The sequence below is a fragment of the Meleagris gallopavo genome, chromosome 3 (assembly GCF_000146605.3).
Source record: "Meleagris gallopavo isolate NT-WF06-2002-E0010 breed Aviagen turkey brand Nicholas breeding stock chromosome 3, Turkey_5.1, whole genome shotgun sequence".
Lineage (NCBI taxonomy): Eukaryota > Metazoa > Chordata > Aves > Galliformes > Phasianidae > Meleagris > Meleagris gallopavo.
Window position 1 is genome coordinate 14,378,656 of NC_015013.2, and position 20,730 is coordinate 14,399,385.

The window sequence follows — 20,730 nt, forward strand, 5'->3', positions numbered from 1 at the left end:
AGACTTTTTTTTGTGCCAAAGTAAGTCCAGGAGCATCTTGTTGATCAACAGAAACTAAACTTTCTGGCATTCTTGCCTGCCTTCCTCTTTTTTGGGATGCACTGCTGCAGGGCTTGGAGGAGATGGTCCTTGAATGCTGACTGGCTTTCTTGGGCCTTTCTTCCCTCTAGAACTTTATCCCATCCCCTTTGTCACCCTGGCAAGCAGTTCCCTGAAGAGGTCAAAGTCTGTTCTCCTGAACTCCTGAGTAGCAAGTTTGCTGTGTGCCCTCTTTTACACCCTAAGGATCTTCAACTGCACTGTTTTGTCGACACTGTAGCTGAGGCTGTCTTTTGAGCTTCATGTTACTCGCCGCTTCTCCTCGTTGGTAAGATAAAGTCCAGTATAGCACCTTTTCTCTTGGGTTCCTATACCACTTGGAAGAGGAAGTTATCATCAGTGCATTCCAGGAACCTCTTTAATTCTGGTGCCCTGCTGTGTTTTCCTTCCAGCGGATATTGAAGTGGTTGAAGTCCCCCATGAGGACCGTCTTTGATGAACATGAAGCTGCTCCTGTCTGTTTATAGAAGGCCTCATCCAGTCAGTCTTTCTGGTTGGGTGGCCTGTAGTAGACCCCCACTACAATGTCTCCTTCCCCTGCCTTCCCTTTAACCCTAACCCATAAGCTCTCTGTCAGCTCCTCATCCAGGAGGTGAAGCTCCATGAACTTCAGCTGGTCACTGATGTAGAAAGCAGCACCCCCTCCCCTTCTCCCCTGTCTGTCTTTCCTGAAGAGTTTATACCCATGTATTTCTACATTCCAGTTGTGAGAGCCATCCCACCACATCTCAGTGATGCCAGTAACATCATAGCCCTTGTAGGCATGCACGTGCTTGTAGCTCTTTTTGCTTGTTCCCCATGCTCTATGCGTAAGTGTAAAGACAATGAAATGCCATCTATGTATCTCTTGTACTCTCTTGCTTGTGTATTAAAAACAAGTGTGAGTGTTACATGTGAGATAATGGAAAGAAAATGTTGCAGCATGCTGTGCGCTGTAAAAGGTAAGGCAGTACAGGGCACATAAAGTCTATTTTTTTGCACGTTTGTTACTAAGTTCCAAATGTTCATTCTCTTACTTGCTTTAGTTTGTGGCATAACAGACAGATAATTTCTCATGCAGGTGTTCCGTTAAGGAGGAGAGATCGCCTTTAAATGAACAAGAACTACTCATGTAGCAATGTGCTATAAATAAAAGCAATGTTTTTTACCAGGTATATAAAGTTAATAAAGTTTCATTGTGTTTAGAGCAGATTGCTGGTTGATGTATGCTAAGTACCCAAGCTTTTCTTCTGCAAATATTCTTGAAAAATCTGTTATCCATCAGTGTTCAAGTAGCTGCAAGGGACAGCAGGTGGTGTGTCCTGAACTGCTGTGATGCTGCTGCTAAGGACTGCAAGAAAAAGGTTTTAATCCTTGTCAGTCATGTTTTGTACATATTACTATATCGTATTCATCACTGCTATGGGTAGCTGATGTTTGTACTATCAAGGAAATGATTGTTTTTTTGAATTTCCTCTCAATGAAGGGCTTTGAAATAATTCAAAATGACTAAATGAATTTTGAGGAGGTAAAACACATTCTGGCTGTAGTCTGCTTGCTTCGTGTTATTGTTAACTTCAGGTTTGGTAATACAACCTCTCAGAAGCAAAGATAAAGGATTACTTTCTGACTTTAGCAAAATTGATTTGGGAAGTAATCCAAGGAGTAGAAATCAAAGTCTAATTAAAACAATTTCCTACCTGTTGTGACAGTGAAGTGAGAGGAGAGCCAAAATTCTTTTATCTTTGTCTTAAGACTTCCGCTAATGTAATACATCTTGATCAATCTCCAGTGAGAATAAATTAGAACCACTTTAGCTGATACTAAAATCCTTTTTTTCAATATAGTACCTGTTTTCAATATGTCCTGTCTTAAAACCTGGCTGAGATGATAGCTAGGAATAACATCACAACATTGTATGACCTTTTTCATTTTTCACTGTAATATTTGAACTATTCCAAATAGTCTGTGAACTTTAAAGTAGGCTTGAGAATGTGAGATCCAATGTGAGTTTAAAAAAAAAAAAAACTATGAATCCAACGTGCATATTGAAGCCTTAAATTTTAGCTTTTAGTTAGATTCTTATTAATGAGAAATATGTTTGAAATTTAGTGTAAAGATCTCGTAATAAACAGCTGTATAAAATCAAAGTGGATCTGTCTGTTAAAAATAAAAGTACAAAACATAGAACTTGGAGTCTAGTTAGTTTGTATTCATGTTTAATAACACTAGCACGTTTTGCAACTTACGCCTCAAAGAACAAAAATAAGTTTTCCTAGTGGTTTTGACTCTTGGGCAGTAAATGTTTCTCTGCTTCCAGAAGATGGAGACAAGAAAACAGCCTATGATAATGCTCACTTGCTTGCTCTCTGACACGTTCCAACTGTTTATGTCTTCAACAGACAAGAATAGTTTGAGGTTGTTTCTTATGCTTGGGCTTTGTCTTTTATTTTCTTTTTTTGTTGTTGTTGTTGTAGTTATTGAGTGTACAAAATCTCTAGACAACTTCTGCATTTATATGTGTATGTTGAGAATGTATTTTACTTCCCATCATTGTATCTGCAGAAAGTCCAAGGTTTGCTTGTATTTTTTGTGTTGCTCAAATGAGTTGTACCTTACATTTGCATTTGGTTTATGTAAACCAAATGTTGTTTATATAAACCAAATTTTGTTGCTGGCTTCCAAGATTCAGCGTGGATAACGGAGACAGACGTGGTCATGAGAACTAATAATAGCTGAGCATATTTAATGAGCGAAGGAAGATTGTACTTTGAAGCTAAATGGAGGGAACAAAGAAAAGCAATGCCAGACAGCAACAATCTAGGTGTTGGAGGGGGGGAACAGGCATATTAGAAAGCAGCAGAAAGAAACTATACATTAATTCTGAATGCTGTAAATCATCAGCTAGTTTCTTTGAAGCGCTGATAGTCCACACAATAGCAGTGTTGTCTGTGGAGTGTTATAACACAGAGCTATTTGCAAGTTAGAGTTCAGTTTGTATTCTTGCACAGCAGGCTAAACCAAAAATCTGTTTTTAATCTGGGCTTTTTATATTTCCTGCCTAGCATCTACCTGTTACTCCTTCTGTCTGCAAATTGTTTTACTTCAAGAAGTTACAAGCATTAACTGCTTTGTACCTTGTTTTCAGTGCTATTCTGGAGAATAATGGCAGCTGGGGCATCTCTCACACCCGAGTCCCAACAGAATCCAGACCAGGGCATGTTGCGCTGATAGCTGGGTTTTATGAAGATGTCAGTGCAGTTGCTAAAGGTATGGCAGCCCCAAAGGTTTGAACACTGTCCTCCACATTTTAGTGATGTGGAAAATTTCTTATTGGATGTTTTTTTTCACTGTTGATAGTTATAAAAATAGGTTAAATAGATTAATGTTTTGTACCACAGCAAAACTTAGCACCCTAATACTGAAAGCAGAAGAACCTTTTGGATTCATCTTACTGTTTTAAATTTTAATTTGAGATGTAAGTGATGTTGCAAACAAGTAGAAACTGCAGTGTTTTAGCTGAGGTTTTGTTAAGTGGAGTTAGCAGCAAAAAATGAAAAACCTCATCTGACATTGGTTGCTGCATGCTTGGCGGTTAATAATGTGATACAAACCTTCAGATTACTGACTCGCTTTCTTGGGTGCTTCAATGCATTTGCCCAGGAACTTCTGCAATATTGTGTGCCTCTTTTGGAAAAGGGGAAGTAGGAGGAATTATGCTATCTTGTCCAGACTTCTAATCAAAAGATTCTTCCTTCTGACATCTGCTACAAATGTGGGATTGGTATGAGTTACTGTTAAGAGCCCTTCCAAATTTGTTAACTGCTTTAGCACAGAAAGAAAATCTTGAAGGTTTTTTTGTGAAGGAGTGGAACGTGGCTGCTGATAATGTAATACGCATGTGTGTTACTGCATAAAATGTTGAAAGCTGCAATCAAATGAAGGGGGATTTAGAATTCAGGAAAATTATTGCTTTGTAGATAGTAAACCAGCTGTGTTTTATGCTTGAATCCTTGCATGATGAGATTGCCTTAGGTTTTCAGCTTATTTCTTAATGAATGGGAGTCAACTGCAAATAACAGTAAAGAAGAGTAAAACTGAGAGCCGTAGCTGGATTTTGTTGTGTCCAAGGAATACTCTAGAACTAAAAGATTGCACGGACTATTAGTCTTAGCTGTCAGCGAGATCTCTTGGCAATACTGTTGAAATCCGTGTATGTTTTTTTAACAGGATGGAAGGAGAATCCTGTGGAATTTGACTCAGTTTTCAATGAAAGCAAATACACGTGGAGCTGGGGAAGCCCAGATATTTTGCCAATGTTTGCAAAAGGTAGGGTTTAAATTTCATGAGCTCTCTTCACAGTTATCAGATAATGAAATAGGCATGCTTGCAGTTCTCAAGTTAAAGAAGAAGTTGAATTACATATTTCCATTTTATTTTGTATATCTGCTCTAATTTATGAATTCAAGACCAGCTGGAAAAAAAGCTAACTTTTAAAGAAGAGATCCTTATTTACTCATCATTTAAATGGATTTTACTTAATTCTGTATACACATTAACGGAAAAACACCCATAGTTAAAAAAAAATCATGGTTTTTCTTTGGTTTAAAGCTCTTACTTCCAGGTCTGCAGCTAAGGCTTTTTCTTTGTCTTGCATGCAGCACCCAGTGATTCAGCTGGTAAAATTGGAGCCATACTTTGTTAGTTTCTGTGGTGGAGAAGTGGCTTATTGCATGCTTCAATTCCAGAACAGTTATGGATAAAGAGAAGAACTATAGGCAAGTAGGAACTGCATGGTATTATTCCTGAAACTTGAGATATTTTTAATGTGCAATGCGTTAAAAGTCCTATCAGCCCAAGGGGTTGGTCTCTGGACGTAGAGTGCTGAGCAATATTTCAACAGCTTAAAAGGTCTAGAGATTTAATTTCATTTTTCTCTTGGAAGGATGAGGACAAACTAGTGGTATGTGCTGCTGTTTTGTTTAAATGTTGACATAAATTAGAAAAATAAGATTGGGAGGATAGCAGTGGAAGCTAATATTGGTTTAGAAAAAGCATCTGTCACATTTCTCATAATAATTATTGAACTTTTTCTGAACTCAGTCTCTCTCCATCCTCTCTGTATCTCCTTGGCCACACACACCTCTTTTTACTGTTCCTGGGTTGATCCGTATAAATTTAAGTTTATGATAAACTACCAGGAAATATTTTTACAACTTATGCTTTCCCATGACCTCAGCTTACAGCTTTTATTTAGAAATATTGCGGCGGTGGCTGGGGAGCGAGGAAAGATTGTACGCTGCCCTTGCACAGATTATTTGTATTTCTACAGATGTCTTGGGAAAATATTTGAGGAATCCTAAAATTTCTCAAAGCCCTGTCCTTTTGTGGGTTTTCTTTGATAAGTGGGGGGGACTGAAAGCAGCTTTGATGTTTTCTGTGGTGATGTGCAAGGGTCATGCCATAGAGTTGCCTTATGGCTCACTACGGCTTCTGTGTGGCACCAATGGAACTGTTTTTTTGATTCCTCTAAAGCTGAACTGTCCAAGGCCTATGACCACACTGCTTGAAAAAGGTATAGTGCAGCACTATTTGAGAAGTAGGTGCTCTTTGTGGATCAGTTTGTCACGATAGAAAGATGGTTTAATTTTAAGTGGAAAAAGGTATTTTACCTCTTCTTCCTTCTCTCCAATATAATCTTTATCTGTAAGCAATCTATTTTTGATCATGTGTAAACTAAAGATATTCACTGTTTCTTTATAATGAGCTTCTGAAAAAAGAGAGAGAGAACTTTGGCTTTTATAACACAGAAATGAATGGAATAAAATATTTGTGAATGTCTAGATTTCACTTTTTTAGAAGTTAAAAAGATGGGTGAAGCATGGCTTAAATTCGGTCCCTCTTTCCATGCTGGAGATGAGTAGATCTTAGGAATTTTTGTGTTGGTTTTGTTATCGTGTCAAAATGTTCAGAATTCTATTAACTGTTACACCATTTTCATTGCATGATGAATAAGGGATACATGACACAACCTGAGTTTTGTGGTGGAGTGAAAAATCCTGTTTCCTGTCATTATGTATCTTTGAGACCTTTACTGTCATAAAATATATGTTTCAGTCAAATGGTTGTAGATTCTATAGAGAAGGTAAATGAAATACTCATGGACTTTTCAGTGCAAAACACACTCACATCTGAATTTGTGGAAGACTGTGTGATTAGAGCTATTCTGAGAAAATGACTGAAACATCTCTGGAACTGGCGTGCAAGTTATTTAATGCAAGGTAGTATTAGAAGATGTTAGTTTCCAATATTTCCAAACTATGCTAATTCAGTATTTTAATTTTAATCTTCTTTTTTCTAAGATATTTTTAGATTGAGTTTGATGTTACATAAAATAACATACTTTTACAATGTCTACTTTCAAAATGCTCTTTAAAACTGAGTTTTAGTTTTCTTCTAAACTTGCCAAACCTGAAGATTTGATCTGCAGCATGACAAGTCTGTACTGTTGTGACATGGCTTTGGGCAGCCGAGGTTCCATTGCTCAGCGCAGAGCAGAGGAGCTGAGGGGAGGCCTGATGGCGGCTGCAGCTCCTCACAGGGAGCGGAGGGGCAGCGCTGAGCTCTGCTCTGTGTGACAGCGACGGGGCCGAGGGAACGGCATGGAGCTGTGTCAGGGGAGGGCAGCTGGGGTAGGGAAAGGGTCTGCACCAGAGGGTGGTGGGCATGGCCACAAGTACCAGAGTTCAAGGAGCATTTGGACAGCGATCTCAGCCATTGGGTTTGGATTTTGGGCGGTGCTGTGTGGAGCCACAGGTTAGATTTTGTGATCCTTGAGTACCTTTAAGCTTGGGATGCGCTATGATTTTAAGGGTTCTTTTTCTCTGAATTCACAAATTCAGAAACTAGGAGCAGGTCTAGCGTTGTTGGTTTTTCAGCCCTGAGAATGGTACTATATAGACCAGGAGGGCAATCAGGACAAGGCTTCATTGGGGTTATTCTGGAGAGTTTGTGCTGTTTTATGTTTGGATTGAAACTGACCTGTCAGTTTCCTCTTTTTGGTGTGCTATAGAAACAGTGGGCTAGAAGAAAGCCAAATTTTTCACAATGCACATCTGACTTTGGTGGCAATTCTCTAATGCCTGTGTGCTGTTGGCTCAGCATCTTACTGTCTTTGCACCTCTTAATGGTTGTTTTTTTTTGTTGTTTGTTTGTTTTTTGCCTCTTTTGTGCATATAAAATTTGCCAACAAAAGTCTCCTGCTAGCATGGATTCTGGTGACTCATGATAGACATGTCAGACACAAAAACTGTCTTGCTAGTGGAATGATAGCTTTGATTTCCAAAGGATATAATTTTATTGCAGGAGGAGAATTTTATTCCTAACTCTAATATTTGAATCTTGATATTAAGGGCTGGAATGCCAGGCAGAATTCTGCAGTAAGAACACCTGATAATCTGGTATTGCTGAGTTTCTTGTACTTCTAGTGTCTTCCATTAGTCTAATGGCACCTCCAAACAGTTGAGTTCTCTACTTCTAAAGAATCTTTTCATCCTTGGCTGCTATCTATTTCTCTATCCTATCTTTTCTTCCTTCTCTGGCGGCCCTTGGTATCAGGCATATTGTGGCCTACTGCTTCTTAAAAGACAGAAATATATTATGAAGTATATCACCTAGAAGGTTGTTTTCTTATTTCTTGAAATTGTTTTATAAAACTTGCTAGGCATGCCAAATCTTTTCTCGTATGGCCTCATTTTGCCACTGTGTTTCTCTTTAGAAATGCAAAGTTGGTAGTTTTTTTTGTTTTTTTTTGCTTGTTGTTTTTCTGTGGTAGAGATTGAAATGGATAAGTAGTTGATGTATTCCTTTACCCATTCTGCAAATGGCATGCTTTGGTCTCACGCTTCGCAGGTTTCCTGTAGTGCTGTGGAAGAACAGCACAGAACTCTATCCTCCTTAAACATTAGTCATTCTTACAGTGATTGCTAGAGCTTATTTCTTCTTTTGAAGTCCTTTAATCCACCAAATTGAACTCCATAATTCATTTTTAGATGCCTTGGAGTATTTTATTTTTTTTCAGGTTGAGAACTGCAATGAGTTCTAGTTTATAAGCAATAGTAACATCTCCTGAGGGGAAGCCAGGGGAACTGCACCAGAAGATCTGTGCTGGCTTTCATCTTTCTGATCTGAAATACCTGCATCACTTGCGTGGGTTTGGATGTAATCCTAGTTAAACAGCTCCCTCATACTGGGATGTTAGTCCTTTCACAGGCCTGGAAGCTTACAAAATGGCATTATATAATTATAACATCCAGAAAATCAGCTACAAGCTTGCTGGCCTTCAACTGATAGAAGAACATTTTCCCTTTGGGATTTTGTGTAGTAAAAGTAGAAACAGCATTCCCAAGCTGTAACAGCTCAGCCACTGACAGAAAGATTTCATTAAACTGCACCCAATTTCAGATCTTTCCATGACTTCAGAAGTTAACTTTTTTCTAGGTCTTCATCATCTTTTTTCCACCTCTTTCTCAACTTTGCTTTTTGGAAATCATTTTGTCCAGATGCTGTGTTTTCGCGTCGGTGGGCATCGTGCTGCGCTTCATGCTGGAACACAGTCCTGTACTTTTCCCCTTCAGATTTTGAATCCACATTTTAAAGATGCAGACTTGGAATACTTTCTTTTTGAAGGTGTTCGTTGAAGTTGTCTGCTTTGTTCTCAATATTACATTGTCTTCAAGAATTAATAGACAGTAAAGTTGCATTCCTCCTATTGCCTGCTCTGTACATAATGTATTATAATCTCTGCAAAAAGCCAGGCATTTTGCTGTTGTCTGGTGTGATTCAGTTTAACAACAAAATGCTAAATACGATTTCTTGAACAAGAAACAGGGAAGAAAAAAAGCACAGAATGTGTATTGAAATGGGGCTCTAGATGTATTGTTTCCTATGAGAAGTTTCTTAGTGAAATTCCTTGTTTCAAAACTAATTTGTTTTACTTACTTTAACTGGAATTTGTTCAATTCCTATTTGCTTTTCCATGCTTTTTCTAACCTGAGTATACTAGATAACATTGTTTCTCTCCCCCCTCAGTGATGCTGATAAGCTAGTGAGTTAAAATGATATCCAGGCTTAAAAATATAAATATAGGAGTAATTTAAGGAGAGATCCTTTGAATTCTCTCAGGATTGTCATTCTTGATGGATTTGTGCTCCTATGCATCACCATTCCTGTATTTTTGACTGATAAAAGGAAGAAAACTTTTCTTTCAGTTGTCTCCTATTCAATCTGTATTATTTTTGCAGGTGCTACTGGAGATCATGTTTATACATTTTGTTACACAGCTGAAAGTGAAGACTTTGGAGCACAAGATGCGACCAAACTTGACACCTGGGTATTTGATCATGTTAAGGTGAGCAAAGAATCTTTTTATACTTTATTATGTATAAAAAGCGCAACTGGGTGACTATATCATAAATAATGTCAATTTTACCCTAGATCTAGAAATTGGAAATTTTTTGAAGCAGTAACTATTAAAAAAAAAAAAGCTTGACTTATCATGAGCAGTAACAGATTATAATATGTCATTCAATGCAAATTAAACTGACAATAAGCACTGCCTGCCGAAAAGCCAAGAATATTTTTAAACATAAACTTGCATGTTATCTGAAACCCATTTTTTAAAATACTACAAGCCATTTAAAATCTTGTATTTTAGTTAATTTCATAATAGGTATTATGACATAGGATAAACAAGTCTTATTAGGAAATCAAATGGACAATATTATTGACTTAAGTAATGTCAAGATTTTGTCTATCCATGATGACCATTGTGTTGCTTGTTCTGATGCATGTACTTGAGTTCTGATTATTTGTTGAGGCTCATGATATGCTGTGACTAGCAAAGGAGGCACGGTTAGTTTTATGGAAAAGGCAAATTAGGCCCTGACGCAGGATAACTCATTCAGGTGGTGCTCTGCTCAGCTTGAAGGACATTTGTGATGCTGTCACTGTTTGCATTAACATCCATGCATATCTGTATCTGTGTTACTTGTTGCAGTATCTGTGAGCTACTTCACCAGTCCCAGATTGAGAAATACTGATAGTGGCTATTTGTGTATCAATAGTTATATAAATGGAGTAATTAAGGGAGGACTTTTAGCTTTCTGATTCTCATAATAATGTTAAATGTGTTTTAATGAACTTCTTCCACAAGACGTTTGGGCTATATACATTAGCTAACTAGTGTAAATGAAACCAAAACTGAAACAAGATATAAACCAGATCAATATCTATCTGCATTGAGAAACCAAGGCTAGGTCTGCCTTAAACTATGGTGTGAGGTGAAAAAGTTCATTGTAGTTCAGTAGTTTTCAATGAAAGTGATTTCCTGAGTTTGCAAGCAGAAACATGATGTGTTCTGTTTTCTGTGGTTGTTTTTTTTATTTTTCTAACCACCATCCTTTCTGAACTTGCCCTTGTCTCAGGTTGTGTAATGTTTATGAATAATAAAAGTCAAATGAGTCTGTCAGTTATTCTCAAACAGTTGTCTTAAAGTTACACCCTGCTGTCATTTGGAGTTACACAGGTTTATGTGGGTGGTGCTTCAAAACACCTAATGGCATTTCAAACAATAACGCCATTTCTGGTGACTTTCCTTAGAACTAGCACCCATCGTTATTTTCAAGACTTACTTTGCCTAACTAAGTTTCATGCCATGAATGGACAGGACTTGACTGACTATTGTGAAGTGCTTGTTTCATTAATCATCTCCTCAGTTACACATCAGTGATTATTTCAGCAGTGTGAGGCTACTTGAAACGGATGTCACTGCTGTTACAACTCCAGCAGCTGTCTCAGCTACACTGATGAGAATATATAGTTAACAATGATAATTCGCTGAAATATGATGTCTGCTTTTTCTACAACATTTTTTCCTCACTTTAATTTTATCTCAAATACTTAAAGGCACATCGTTTGACTTTGTCCTGCATTTCAGGTCCCTGCATTTGTCTTGTGCTCTAGGAAGTAGAATGAAAAGGTGTTCTCCCTTTTTGTTATGTAGACAGCATGTCCCAGACATCATGAGGACCTTCTGTGGCTTCCTTTGCCCCTCAAAAAGATGGAGATAAAATGGAGAATGGCTTGGGCTGCTAACTCTGGCTTCCTGCAATTGCATGTTCTCTTCAGAAATGCTAAGTAGCAGTAACTCACTTGGTCAGGAGATACGTAAACTCTAGTCTTTATGTCTACAGATTTCAAGAAGATTGCTTAAATCAAGAATGCAGGAAAAAATGTATAATTCTTTGTAGTTCCTATAACATCTGTTTTTTAGGGTCTGAGAAAACTGAGCATAGATTAGATGATGTGCATTTTTCATCTGCAACTGGATTAAAACTTTGTGAAATTTTAATGTGTGGTTTAGTAGCTCCATGGGTGGCCCAGAGCCGTGTAGGTATGGGGCTGTTAGTGGTCTTTTTTTTCTTTTTTTTCCCAAAAGTCTTTAAAATAATTAAGTGCATAAGTGGAATTTGGCAGGATGTGATTCATCAGTTAGTTGGGTCAGTTAATAACCTTTATGTGGATCATACTTTGACTTTGTGCTGAAAAGAAATTAGGGAGCAAATACTGTAAGACTAGGTGAACAGTGAAAGAAAAAAATGAAGTTCTTTTTTGTTCAGTTCTGTTTTTTAAAAATATTGGTTAAAAGAATTTCCAGGATCCAATTCATACACTTAGGACAAAATGATTAAAATATTCCAGGTGAGATGAGACTCTGACCACAATTTATGAACAACACAAGGTAGAAAACACTTTTAAAATATTGAGTTCTCTTCTGGTTTAAATGGAGATATAGATAGCAGTCTTTTTTTTTTTTTCTTTCTTCTTTTTTTCTTATTTCCTGATGTCTGTTGTACTTCTCTGATCCCTTTGTGCTGGAAGCAGACCAGACCACGTCTTCAGACTGTGCCTTATATGTTGAGGACATATAAGCTGGGAGTTGGAGTCAGAACTGGATCATGTTGAACTTTGAGGTTCTGCAGTGCCGTGACCTGGAGTGGATTTGAGTACAAATAGCTTTGCTCTAAATAGCAATACAGTGGTTGAATTATTTATTTCTGTAGTGCTCTTGCATAAGCATGCTCAATCGATACAAAAAATATATATTTTTATTCTGCCTTTGAACATTTAGTTGATGTCTTAAAATGGCCATAACCATTCAAACTCTCACATGAGCACAGATCAGTGTGCGCAACTTTTGTCATTCAACTTAATTAAGGTGTCTTGGATTTATGAGTGAGGAAGCTTTGTGGAAAGTTCAGCGGCTCTATCGATAGGTTGTTCTTCCAAGGAGGGCTCAATCTGAGGAAACAGGGTGTCCCTGGCAATTTGGTAGACATCAGTTGCGTCTGTCTCTTGTTCAGGCATCAGTAAATTGGGATTTGCTAGACCTTCTAGGTAATAGTCGTCTTTTTATTTTCTCCTATCCAGGAATGGATATGATACTAAGATTTCATCTGATACTAATATTATGGATGTTATAACCAAATTTTTCTTGTAATGTTTTAGTTAGTACTTGCATTAGAAGCAACTTTTCAATTTATTGTGAATGTTTTAATTGGAAATTTAGTATTAGTCTCACTAAATTGCGTATAGTTGTAGCCAGGCTATTAGCCATAAAAGTAGAAAGTTGGTTGGATTTGGGAAATGGAGATATCTACTTCTTGTAAAGATTTTCAAAAGCATAACTGAAAGTCATAGGAAAAATGAAGTTGAAAGAGAGTTCTAGTCCTTCCCTGCATGAAGGAGGTCCAGTTAGAGTAGGATTCTCAGGCCTTCCTAATCACATTTGAGTACTTGTTCCAAGATCTGACTACACTCTGGTTTCAAAACTAGTTAAAAAACAAGTTTCCTTATCTTATTTCAACTTCCTGTATTTTGTTTCAAATTGTCTGTTCCCTTCTTGTCTATCATCAAACCCTTCTAAGAGTCTGGCTCCATTTTCTCTTCGGCTTCCTCGTAGGTAGCTGTAGACGACTCAGAGATCTCCTTAGGCAATTATTTTTTTTTAAGCTTTATAGTTTATTCCCACCCCCAAAATATCTTGAAGATACTTGAAGATAATATCACTGAACAGAGCAAATAAAAGTTAAGTAAAAAAAAAAAAATCAGAGGGACAGAAATATGTAATTAACATATAATGTTAGCTTGGCAACTCGTTGCCAAAGGTTTTGAGTTTCGTGAATGAGTACCAAAAAAGAAGGAAGCGTTTTAGCAGGCAATGAGGGCACACATGCTGGGCACACAGTTTGGCAACAGCTAGTGCAAGATTAATTGTTTTTGCCCCAGCTGTTCAGTGTCCTGCTTATCAACTTGTCACCTTTATCAGCCTAGGATAACTCTTTGCAGTGAACTTCCGATTTACTTTTTTTCAGTATGCAATTTTAAAAAGCTTCCATGGGAAAAAGTTTGCTCTTTGCTCTGAGAAAAGATCCTCCATCTCAAGTTACATTTTCATTCCTCTTGTTGTCTTATTCTTAATTAGCCTGAGGTCAGGCAAGCAGTTTTGGTTGCTGCTGCTCTGTGTTAAGAGGTGGCTGATGCTAGAGAGCGGGCTATTTTTGGAGTGGTATGGGAAGCTCTCTAGTGAGAGAGACAAACCTTAGGCCTTGTTTTCCTTGTGAAAGTTTCTTTTGCTATTTTGCTTTTGATATTCTAATATTTATCCATCTTTCAAGATGTAATTTCAGGTATTTCCTGTATCTGTCCTGATACGTTATTTAATTAAAAATAACAAAATAGAATGATGCTGTCTCCTGTAAATTATTGGTGTGCACTTGGAGACTTCTTTAGTTTCCAATCAAGTATGTGCAGGAAGACAGATCCATGTGGGAAGTGGAAACATCCGTAAAAATAATTACACTGCTTTTAAACCAATGCAATCAGATATTTTTTTTCTCGTGTGTTTATTTAAAACATCCCTGTATTTAAAACAGCAACATAAAAAACCTTAATGCAAGTTTTTTTTCTGAGAAGTGCTGAAGTTGACAGCATGCAAATATGAATCTGAGACTTCTTTATGTTCAGGGATAAAGGGTGGAATTGAGTAATATCGTGGTATCCTGACACACCTTGCTATGGGACTTGCTGCCAGTTTGGTTTTCTGCTTGCTACGATGATTTTAGTTTACACAAGGTGTGAGCTTTAGTTTTTTGCAGCTCCACCACGGTCATGCAGGTGTACAGTAAGTTGCTTTTTCCTTTGGTGGCAGAAATAGTTCATTCTGCACACATTTTCCCTAGGCTCCTGTGTGAAATTCATAAACACTTTTCTCTGTGTCACTGTTACTTTGAACTAAACCTTACCCAACTTTGTTTCCTTGGGCACTTCAGTGACTAGGGAGATCATATTGAAATAGCTGTCTGCCTGCATTTTGCATTGCTGTAATGTGGCTGGTCTAACACTGAATAGCCATGTCAAGACTCATTCAATCTCGGGAGAAGATCCCAACCCCCCGGCATCTGCCTCGGGGATGCTTAAGTAGGACATGTGCAAGGCAGATGCATGTTCTGTAGTACTTGTATTTCCAAAGCATGTCTTGTTTTGTTTCAGTTTGATTTCTGCAAATGGGTTGTAGCTTGGTATCTTAGTCCTGCAGAACCTGCTTCCAAAGCAACAGTATTGAGAACTTCCAGCTTGAAGTCAGTAGGTGTATAAAGCTGAAAGTGGCACTCAGGAATGGTGCGTAGTTGTGTTTATGTAAGATACAAGGAAGGGATGCTGCACAGTTACTGGTATTTCTACCTAATGAGAATAGAAGAAAAAAACAAAACACCTCAAAAGTGTTTCCCATCTTTGCTAAATTGAAACTTTGGACTGATTTTATCGATGGTGGCTGTCCTCCAGTAAGTCAATCAGGAAGCAATCTTTCTTTCACAACTACCAGTATTATGACACAAAACCAGTTGAGTTTCAGTTTTAATAAGCTGCCTGCCATCTTTTTCCACTGTACTCAGATTGATATCTTATTGGCTTATTCCATACAGAGCTTCTTTAATTCTTCCAGAAGTAATCAAACATTGTTCTCTGCACTAAATGAAGAAAAAGTGGTCCTGTTCTTGCATTTGCTTGGCATAGATACAAATGGACATGCTCATCGGCCATACTCAAAGTAAGTGGAGAGGTTAAGTTTATCATTCTTATTAGTGCTGGGTGCATACACTAACTCTTCTTTTTTCCTTAACCTTGCTTTTTATCACAAAAAACTTGCATTCTTGTGGGTCTCTTTTGTAGGCCACATATGTCACCATGATTACTTTTGGGCGGGTTGTTGTTTTAAGATCTTCTCTACAGAAGTGACTGAGTATTTTGCCATATATCTTGTCAAATCTGATTTTTTTAGCAGGCTCTCTAATTCACATTTAATACATGATGTAGAGGATACATAGGGACTTGCATTTTCACATGTAAAATTTAAACACTACTGGGTTTCACATAGGTGAAAGACTAAGATTTACAGAAAGATTTATAGGAAACGGTAAGTTCAGAAAAACTGATACCAGAATTTTTCAGCCATGGTTTAGTTTTTGTAAGGCATTTGAATAAAAAGTTTAGATTATTAACAGTACTTATCATTGATTCACCTTGAAGTGAGGTATTTGAGAACTTTTGCTTTTACTTCCTCACATACTTTGAATGTAGGATTTTGTACCTTTATTTTCTCTCGATCCTTTCACACTTCTGAAATCTTTGTTCTGATTTCCTACATCATTCCTAAGTTTATACTTGCTGCATTCTTCATGCTCTTTTTTGTTGTGATGTTAAAAGATAAAGTTTTCAAATTGACTTTAGCAGCAGCAATAAATAGGAAACTAGTTGTCCAGAAGTTAATCCTTGTCGCTGTCTCTAAAAAGAGAAAATGAGTTTCTTGGTTTACCCTGTCTCAAACTCGGTGATCTGTGATAGTCTATGAATAATCTCAGGTCAGTTCTTGCATTGTGAAATCTTCAGAAGTTACTTTAAGCTAGTAACTAAACTTGCAATTTAAGGTGCTTGATTTTTCCAGAATTCCTTATTGTTTGCTTAGTCCTTAATTTAGAATCACAGAATGGTCTGAGTTCGGAGGGACCTGTATGGACCATTCGGTTCAAGCACCTCTAACATGGGCAGGGCCACCTCCCACCAGATCAGATTGTTCAAAGCCCTGTCCAAACTGGCCTTGAATACTTTCAGGGATGGGGCATCCACAGATTCTCTGGGCAGTTTCTGCCAGTGCCTCACCGCCCTCATTGTGAAGAATCTCTTCTTTATGTCTAATCTAAACCTACGCTTCTTTCAGTTTAAAACTGTTGCTCCTTATCTTGTCACTACACTCCCTCGTAAATTTGCTTAATTGCTCTGGGTAATAAATTGTCTAATGTCAAAAACAGGTCAGGTATGTAATAAAGATAAAAATCCATTGAGACCATAGTTCCAGGGAGTTTCAAACAGCAGCATAAGGTATTTCACATTGGACTCAGAAGAGGAAAGATTTTACATCTAGGATGCCTTTTGTTAGCTTGAGGTTCTGCGAGGAGTGAAGTTGTATAAAAGCAAGGGACTGAACATAATTTGTAAAACTTACTTTATACCAAATGCAAGTCATCTGGAATCTAATAATGTTGTTTTTGTTGGTTTTTTTTTTTTTTTTTTTCAGGGAATACAAGGAGAATATTAGAAAAGTTGATGAGGGTGTAAAAGAAATTGTTTCAATGCTTGAAAGCTTCTACGGAAATGATGGAAAAACTGCATATATCTTAACTTCTGACCATGGAATGACAGATTGGGGTGAGCATTTTTAAATTTTGATAGTCTACTGAGTATGTGGTGTCTAGCTGGGTTACGTGTGAACACTCCAGATACCCAAAAGTGCCAGAACATGTGTTGTTGTGCAATGTATGAATATGAATGAACAGTCCATGCACTTGAACAAGCATAGACACACCATACGTGTGAACATGTATTGGTATGAAATGGGGGAGCACAGGTGGAAATGTGTGAACACATAAATGTACCATTCCTTCTGCTTATTATTGATATCGAGCGATGGAACTCCTTGGAGGCTAGGATTGTATGAAGAATGAAGAACAAGCAGTAGGCCACATAGCCTCATATTTTGACTGAGGTTTGTGAGGAGTGTTATAAATTTCAAGAATTTAAAAATTAGAGACTTTCATTATTATTCAAGCTTTTTATCTTCTATACATCATTTATTGGTGGCTCTTTATACATATGGATTTATCTTGAAGCCTGTTGTACGCACAGTATTAATTGCAACATCACAAGGTCTTGTTTCAAGCCTAAGTGGAAAACAAACAGTTACCACTTTGTGCTGGGAAATGCCTGGGAAAAGTGGTGAATCTGGGAGTTGGTGACAAACTTCTCTCGTGTCGTCTTTCCTCCCATTTATACTTTTAGGCACAGCTCAAAGGAGTGGCTGTTATGGGGATCCCTTTAGAGGAGGCTGGTGCTGGAGAACGGGAGGAGCAGCTGCAAGTACAGGAGTGAGGCAGGCGACTCAGTCAGGCTGTTAGCTTCTGAGGGCACCATTACAACTGCTGAATGACTTGAGGCCATTCTATTGTAACTATATAGGGCAGATGAGAAGAATTTTCTGTGGTGAACTGCTTTAAACAAATCTTTTTCCTTATTTTTTTCTCCAAGAATTTTAAGAACATTCCTGTCCTTGTGTGCTACAAACTAAAATAAGCCTGCCCTTCCGTGCTTTGTGTGTTTGTAGCTATTAATTGGAATGCTTTTGAATCAAGGGATGCTTAAGATATGGTAAAATTCAACATCTTATTGTGTGTGAAATCCTGAACTTTTCTAACGGATGACATGCTGTCTTTTTCTGTTATCAGAGATGACAAAACTATTCATATTTATTCAAAATCAGCCTAATTATCATCTGCAAAATAGTTTGTTTTGATTATTTTTTACTGTTGAGATGGCCGTCACTTGCAGTAATATGTAAATTCTCAAGCAGTTTTTTTCAAGTAGTGTTTTTTTAATTACACCTGTACTTGTGCAAATGCCTGTGTGTGTGTGTGTGTATATATGTATATATATGTAAAATGATGTATGATCAAGAGGACCTCAGGAGGTCCAATTGCCTTCCCAAAGGAGGGCCAGCTTTGGGATCAGGCAGGGCTGCTTGGCTTCTATCTATTAGGGCCTTGAAAACCTTGAGGAATTGAGCCTATACAACCCTTTTTGGGCAACCTTCGCCATTTCTTCCCTCTCCCTCGTGGAGGGGTAAAAACTTCCATCACATGCAACCTGACCCTCTATTTCAACACATGCTTTTTATTTCTTATCCTCTCCATGTTGCACAGCAAGATCCTGACTCCATCTTCTTGCCAACTCACTTACACTGGGGTACAGGCAGGTTGCTGTTAGGTTCCCCTTCCTCCCCAAAGCCATCTCTTGTCCCAGCTGAACAAGTCCCAAAACCTCAGCCACTCTTCACAAGCCAAGTCTGGGGCCTGGGATAGGACCACTGTACCTGTTCCAGTTGGTTCTCTTCCAGATGTCTGCTCTGTTCTGCGAGTCTCAAACTGGCTGCAGTGCCTAGGGGCTGTCTCACATGTCCAACATGACCAGAGAAAGATAGTCCCTTTCCTGGATCTCCTCTCTTTGTTCTTATTAACAAAGGCCAGGGTGCTGCTAGCTTTCCTGGCTACCAGACTGTGCTGCTGATTCACCATCAGCTTGCTGGGTGCCCCATGTGCTTTTCAGCAGGTACATGTGTAAATATAGAATGATGCCATATTATTGTATTCAAAGACCTTTCATCTGCATCAGCCTGGGTTAATTTTGCTGTCAGTACATGAGTAGGTAGGCCTGTATTTAAGAAAAAGAAAAAAAAAAAAGGTAAAAAGTATTCTAGGTGTTTTCATTATGTACTGGAATCTTTGAAGGGGGAATAAAAGGTGGCAGGAGTAAGTCTTCAGGCTTTAAGAACTACTGATCTGTCATAGTTTTGTCATCTCTTTCAGTCTGAAGTGAAAGCTTGTTTTTCTGCCAGAAGCATCAGTGACTTTAAAGTTGACTTCAGTGAACACAACAGCAAACCTAATGCTTAGGTCCATAGCTGGTCTCCTGAAGGCTATTTCAGTAGCTTCTTGTTTAAGTTTGTAGTAGCAGCTGTTGTAGTCTTTTACAGACCACTTGCAGAGTGGGGTGGGCACAGATTTAGATGAATAAGAGGATTGGGAAGATTTCTTAGGGAAGAGAACACGTTCTAAATTTGACAAGATTAAAGAAATTGTGGTTGTTAACAAAGGTCAATAAAAATAACTTGCTTTCCCAGTCTGACTTCAAGATTCAGCTTTAAGCTGAGATCAGAGGGGCTTCCTCACCATCAACACAGGGAGTCTCACACTCATGGCTACTTGGTCCTGCTACCTTACTTATATAAATAGTGCTGCGATGTATGCTGGACCAGAGAACTAAACCAGCATCACCATCTTCTTCCCTTTCTCCTGAAAAAAAGATGTGCTTGGGGAACAGACCCAGCTGAACATTGTTTCTTCCCCTATTGTATAATTTGGATTAGGCTGAAACCTTTAAATTGGTGAGAATGGATACAGCTGCCTCTCTCAGCTGCATCTGTTTTACAGAGTTAATGGAGGTACGATCTCAATAAAATGCTGATAGAGTTGGTGGCTCAGCTAAAATGAAAACTCTCCAAAAATTGTGCTTTCCTTGTATAATAGAAGGAAATAAGTGATGCCTGGAGGATGGGGAAAGTGTGGTCTCCATCTGTTCTTTTCCCAAACTCTGTGAAAAGGAATATTTGCTGCTTTCAAGCCCAGAGAACACCTTACAAAGGATTTCAGTATGTCTGAAATTTTATTTTCAGACCTGTATACCCTTAAGCATAGAACTGCTTTTTAGTTCTGTCATAGTAGTTGTTGTACAGGCAGCTTCTGTTATTTCTGAGTTTATACCTAATTATTTCTTAATAAAGTTGCCCTTGAACCAATGCATTATTCTCTATCCTCTGCAGTGGTTGAAATACACATACAAACAGGATGTGCACACATCCATGCAAAAATAAAATTTGCATTGTTCTAGTCTTTTAGACCAGCGTAGTTTGTGTAACAACCTGACTGCCTTCGAAACTGGATGAAGTCCTACTGTGGCAGGACTCACCCACTGAATTCAATGACCGAAGCTGCTTTCAAGCTTGTATGGCTTTTGCTTCAACGCAGCTGATATTGAGATGTCATAGTTCTAAAGGTTTTTTTCTTCTTTTGGCAACTGGTATGTTAATGTGGAGGGAATCTGGGATCCATTTCATCAGTTTTTGGTCTGCAACCGAGCTTTAAAACCTTAAAAAATGAGTTTGCATCACTGAGAAAGAATGGCAGTTGCTTTGTATCTTCTGTTTTTGAAAAGGAAGTCTAATGATTATTTGGGTACCAAAGAAATTGGTCCTATGTGATTTCTAGGCACTTACCTAACTGCTCAAATCACCCACCATTGATTTCCATGGAATGCTTAGGGATAGGCAAATGCAGTGTGTTTTGAACAAGTGACTCCTCTGTGCCTATAGCCTTTTGACCGCTTTTGTTTCTATATTAATGGTTTCTTCTTCCTTTTTATTCTGCA

At 38.1% G+C, this 20,730-nt stretch overlaps 1 protein-coding gene across 6 annotated transcripts in view; it reads left to right on the forward strand.

Moving 5' to 3' along the window:
* The window catches only part of PIGN (phosphatidylinositol glycan anchor biosynthesis class N), a 99,854-nt gene that overhangs the window by 12,187 nt on the left and 66,937 nt on the right, over positions 1 to 20,730 (forward strand). For all 6 annotated transcript variants that reach the window (XR_002113027.2, XM_019613793.2, XM_019613794.2 and 3 more), the window contains exons 3-7: positions 3,227 to 3,348; positions 4,309 to 4,407; positions 9,381 to 9,487; positions 15,123 to 15,247; positions 16,772 to 16,902. Coding sequence is in view for 5 of the 6 variants with exons in the window: in XM_019613793.2 (XP_019469338.1) it covers positions 3,227 to 3,348; positions 4,309 to 4,407; positions 9,381 to 9,487; positions 15,123 to 15,247; positions 16,772 to 16,902 (584 nt within the window). In the remaining variant the exon portion in view is untranslated. The remainder of the gene's footprint in view (positions 1 to 3,226; positions 3,349 to 4,308; positions 4,408 to 9,380; positions 9,488 to 15,122; positions 15,248 to 16,771; positions 16,903 to 20,730) is intronic.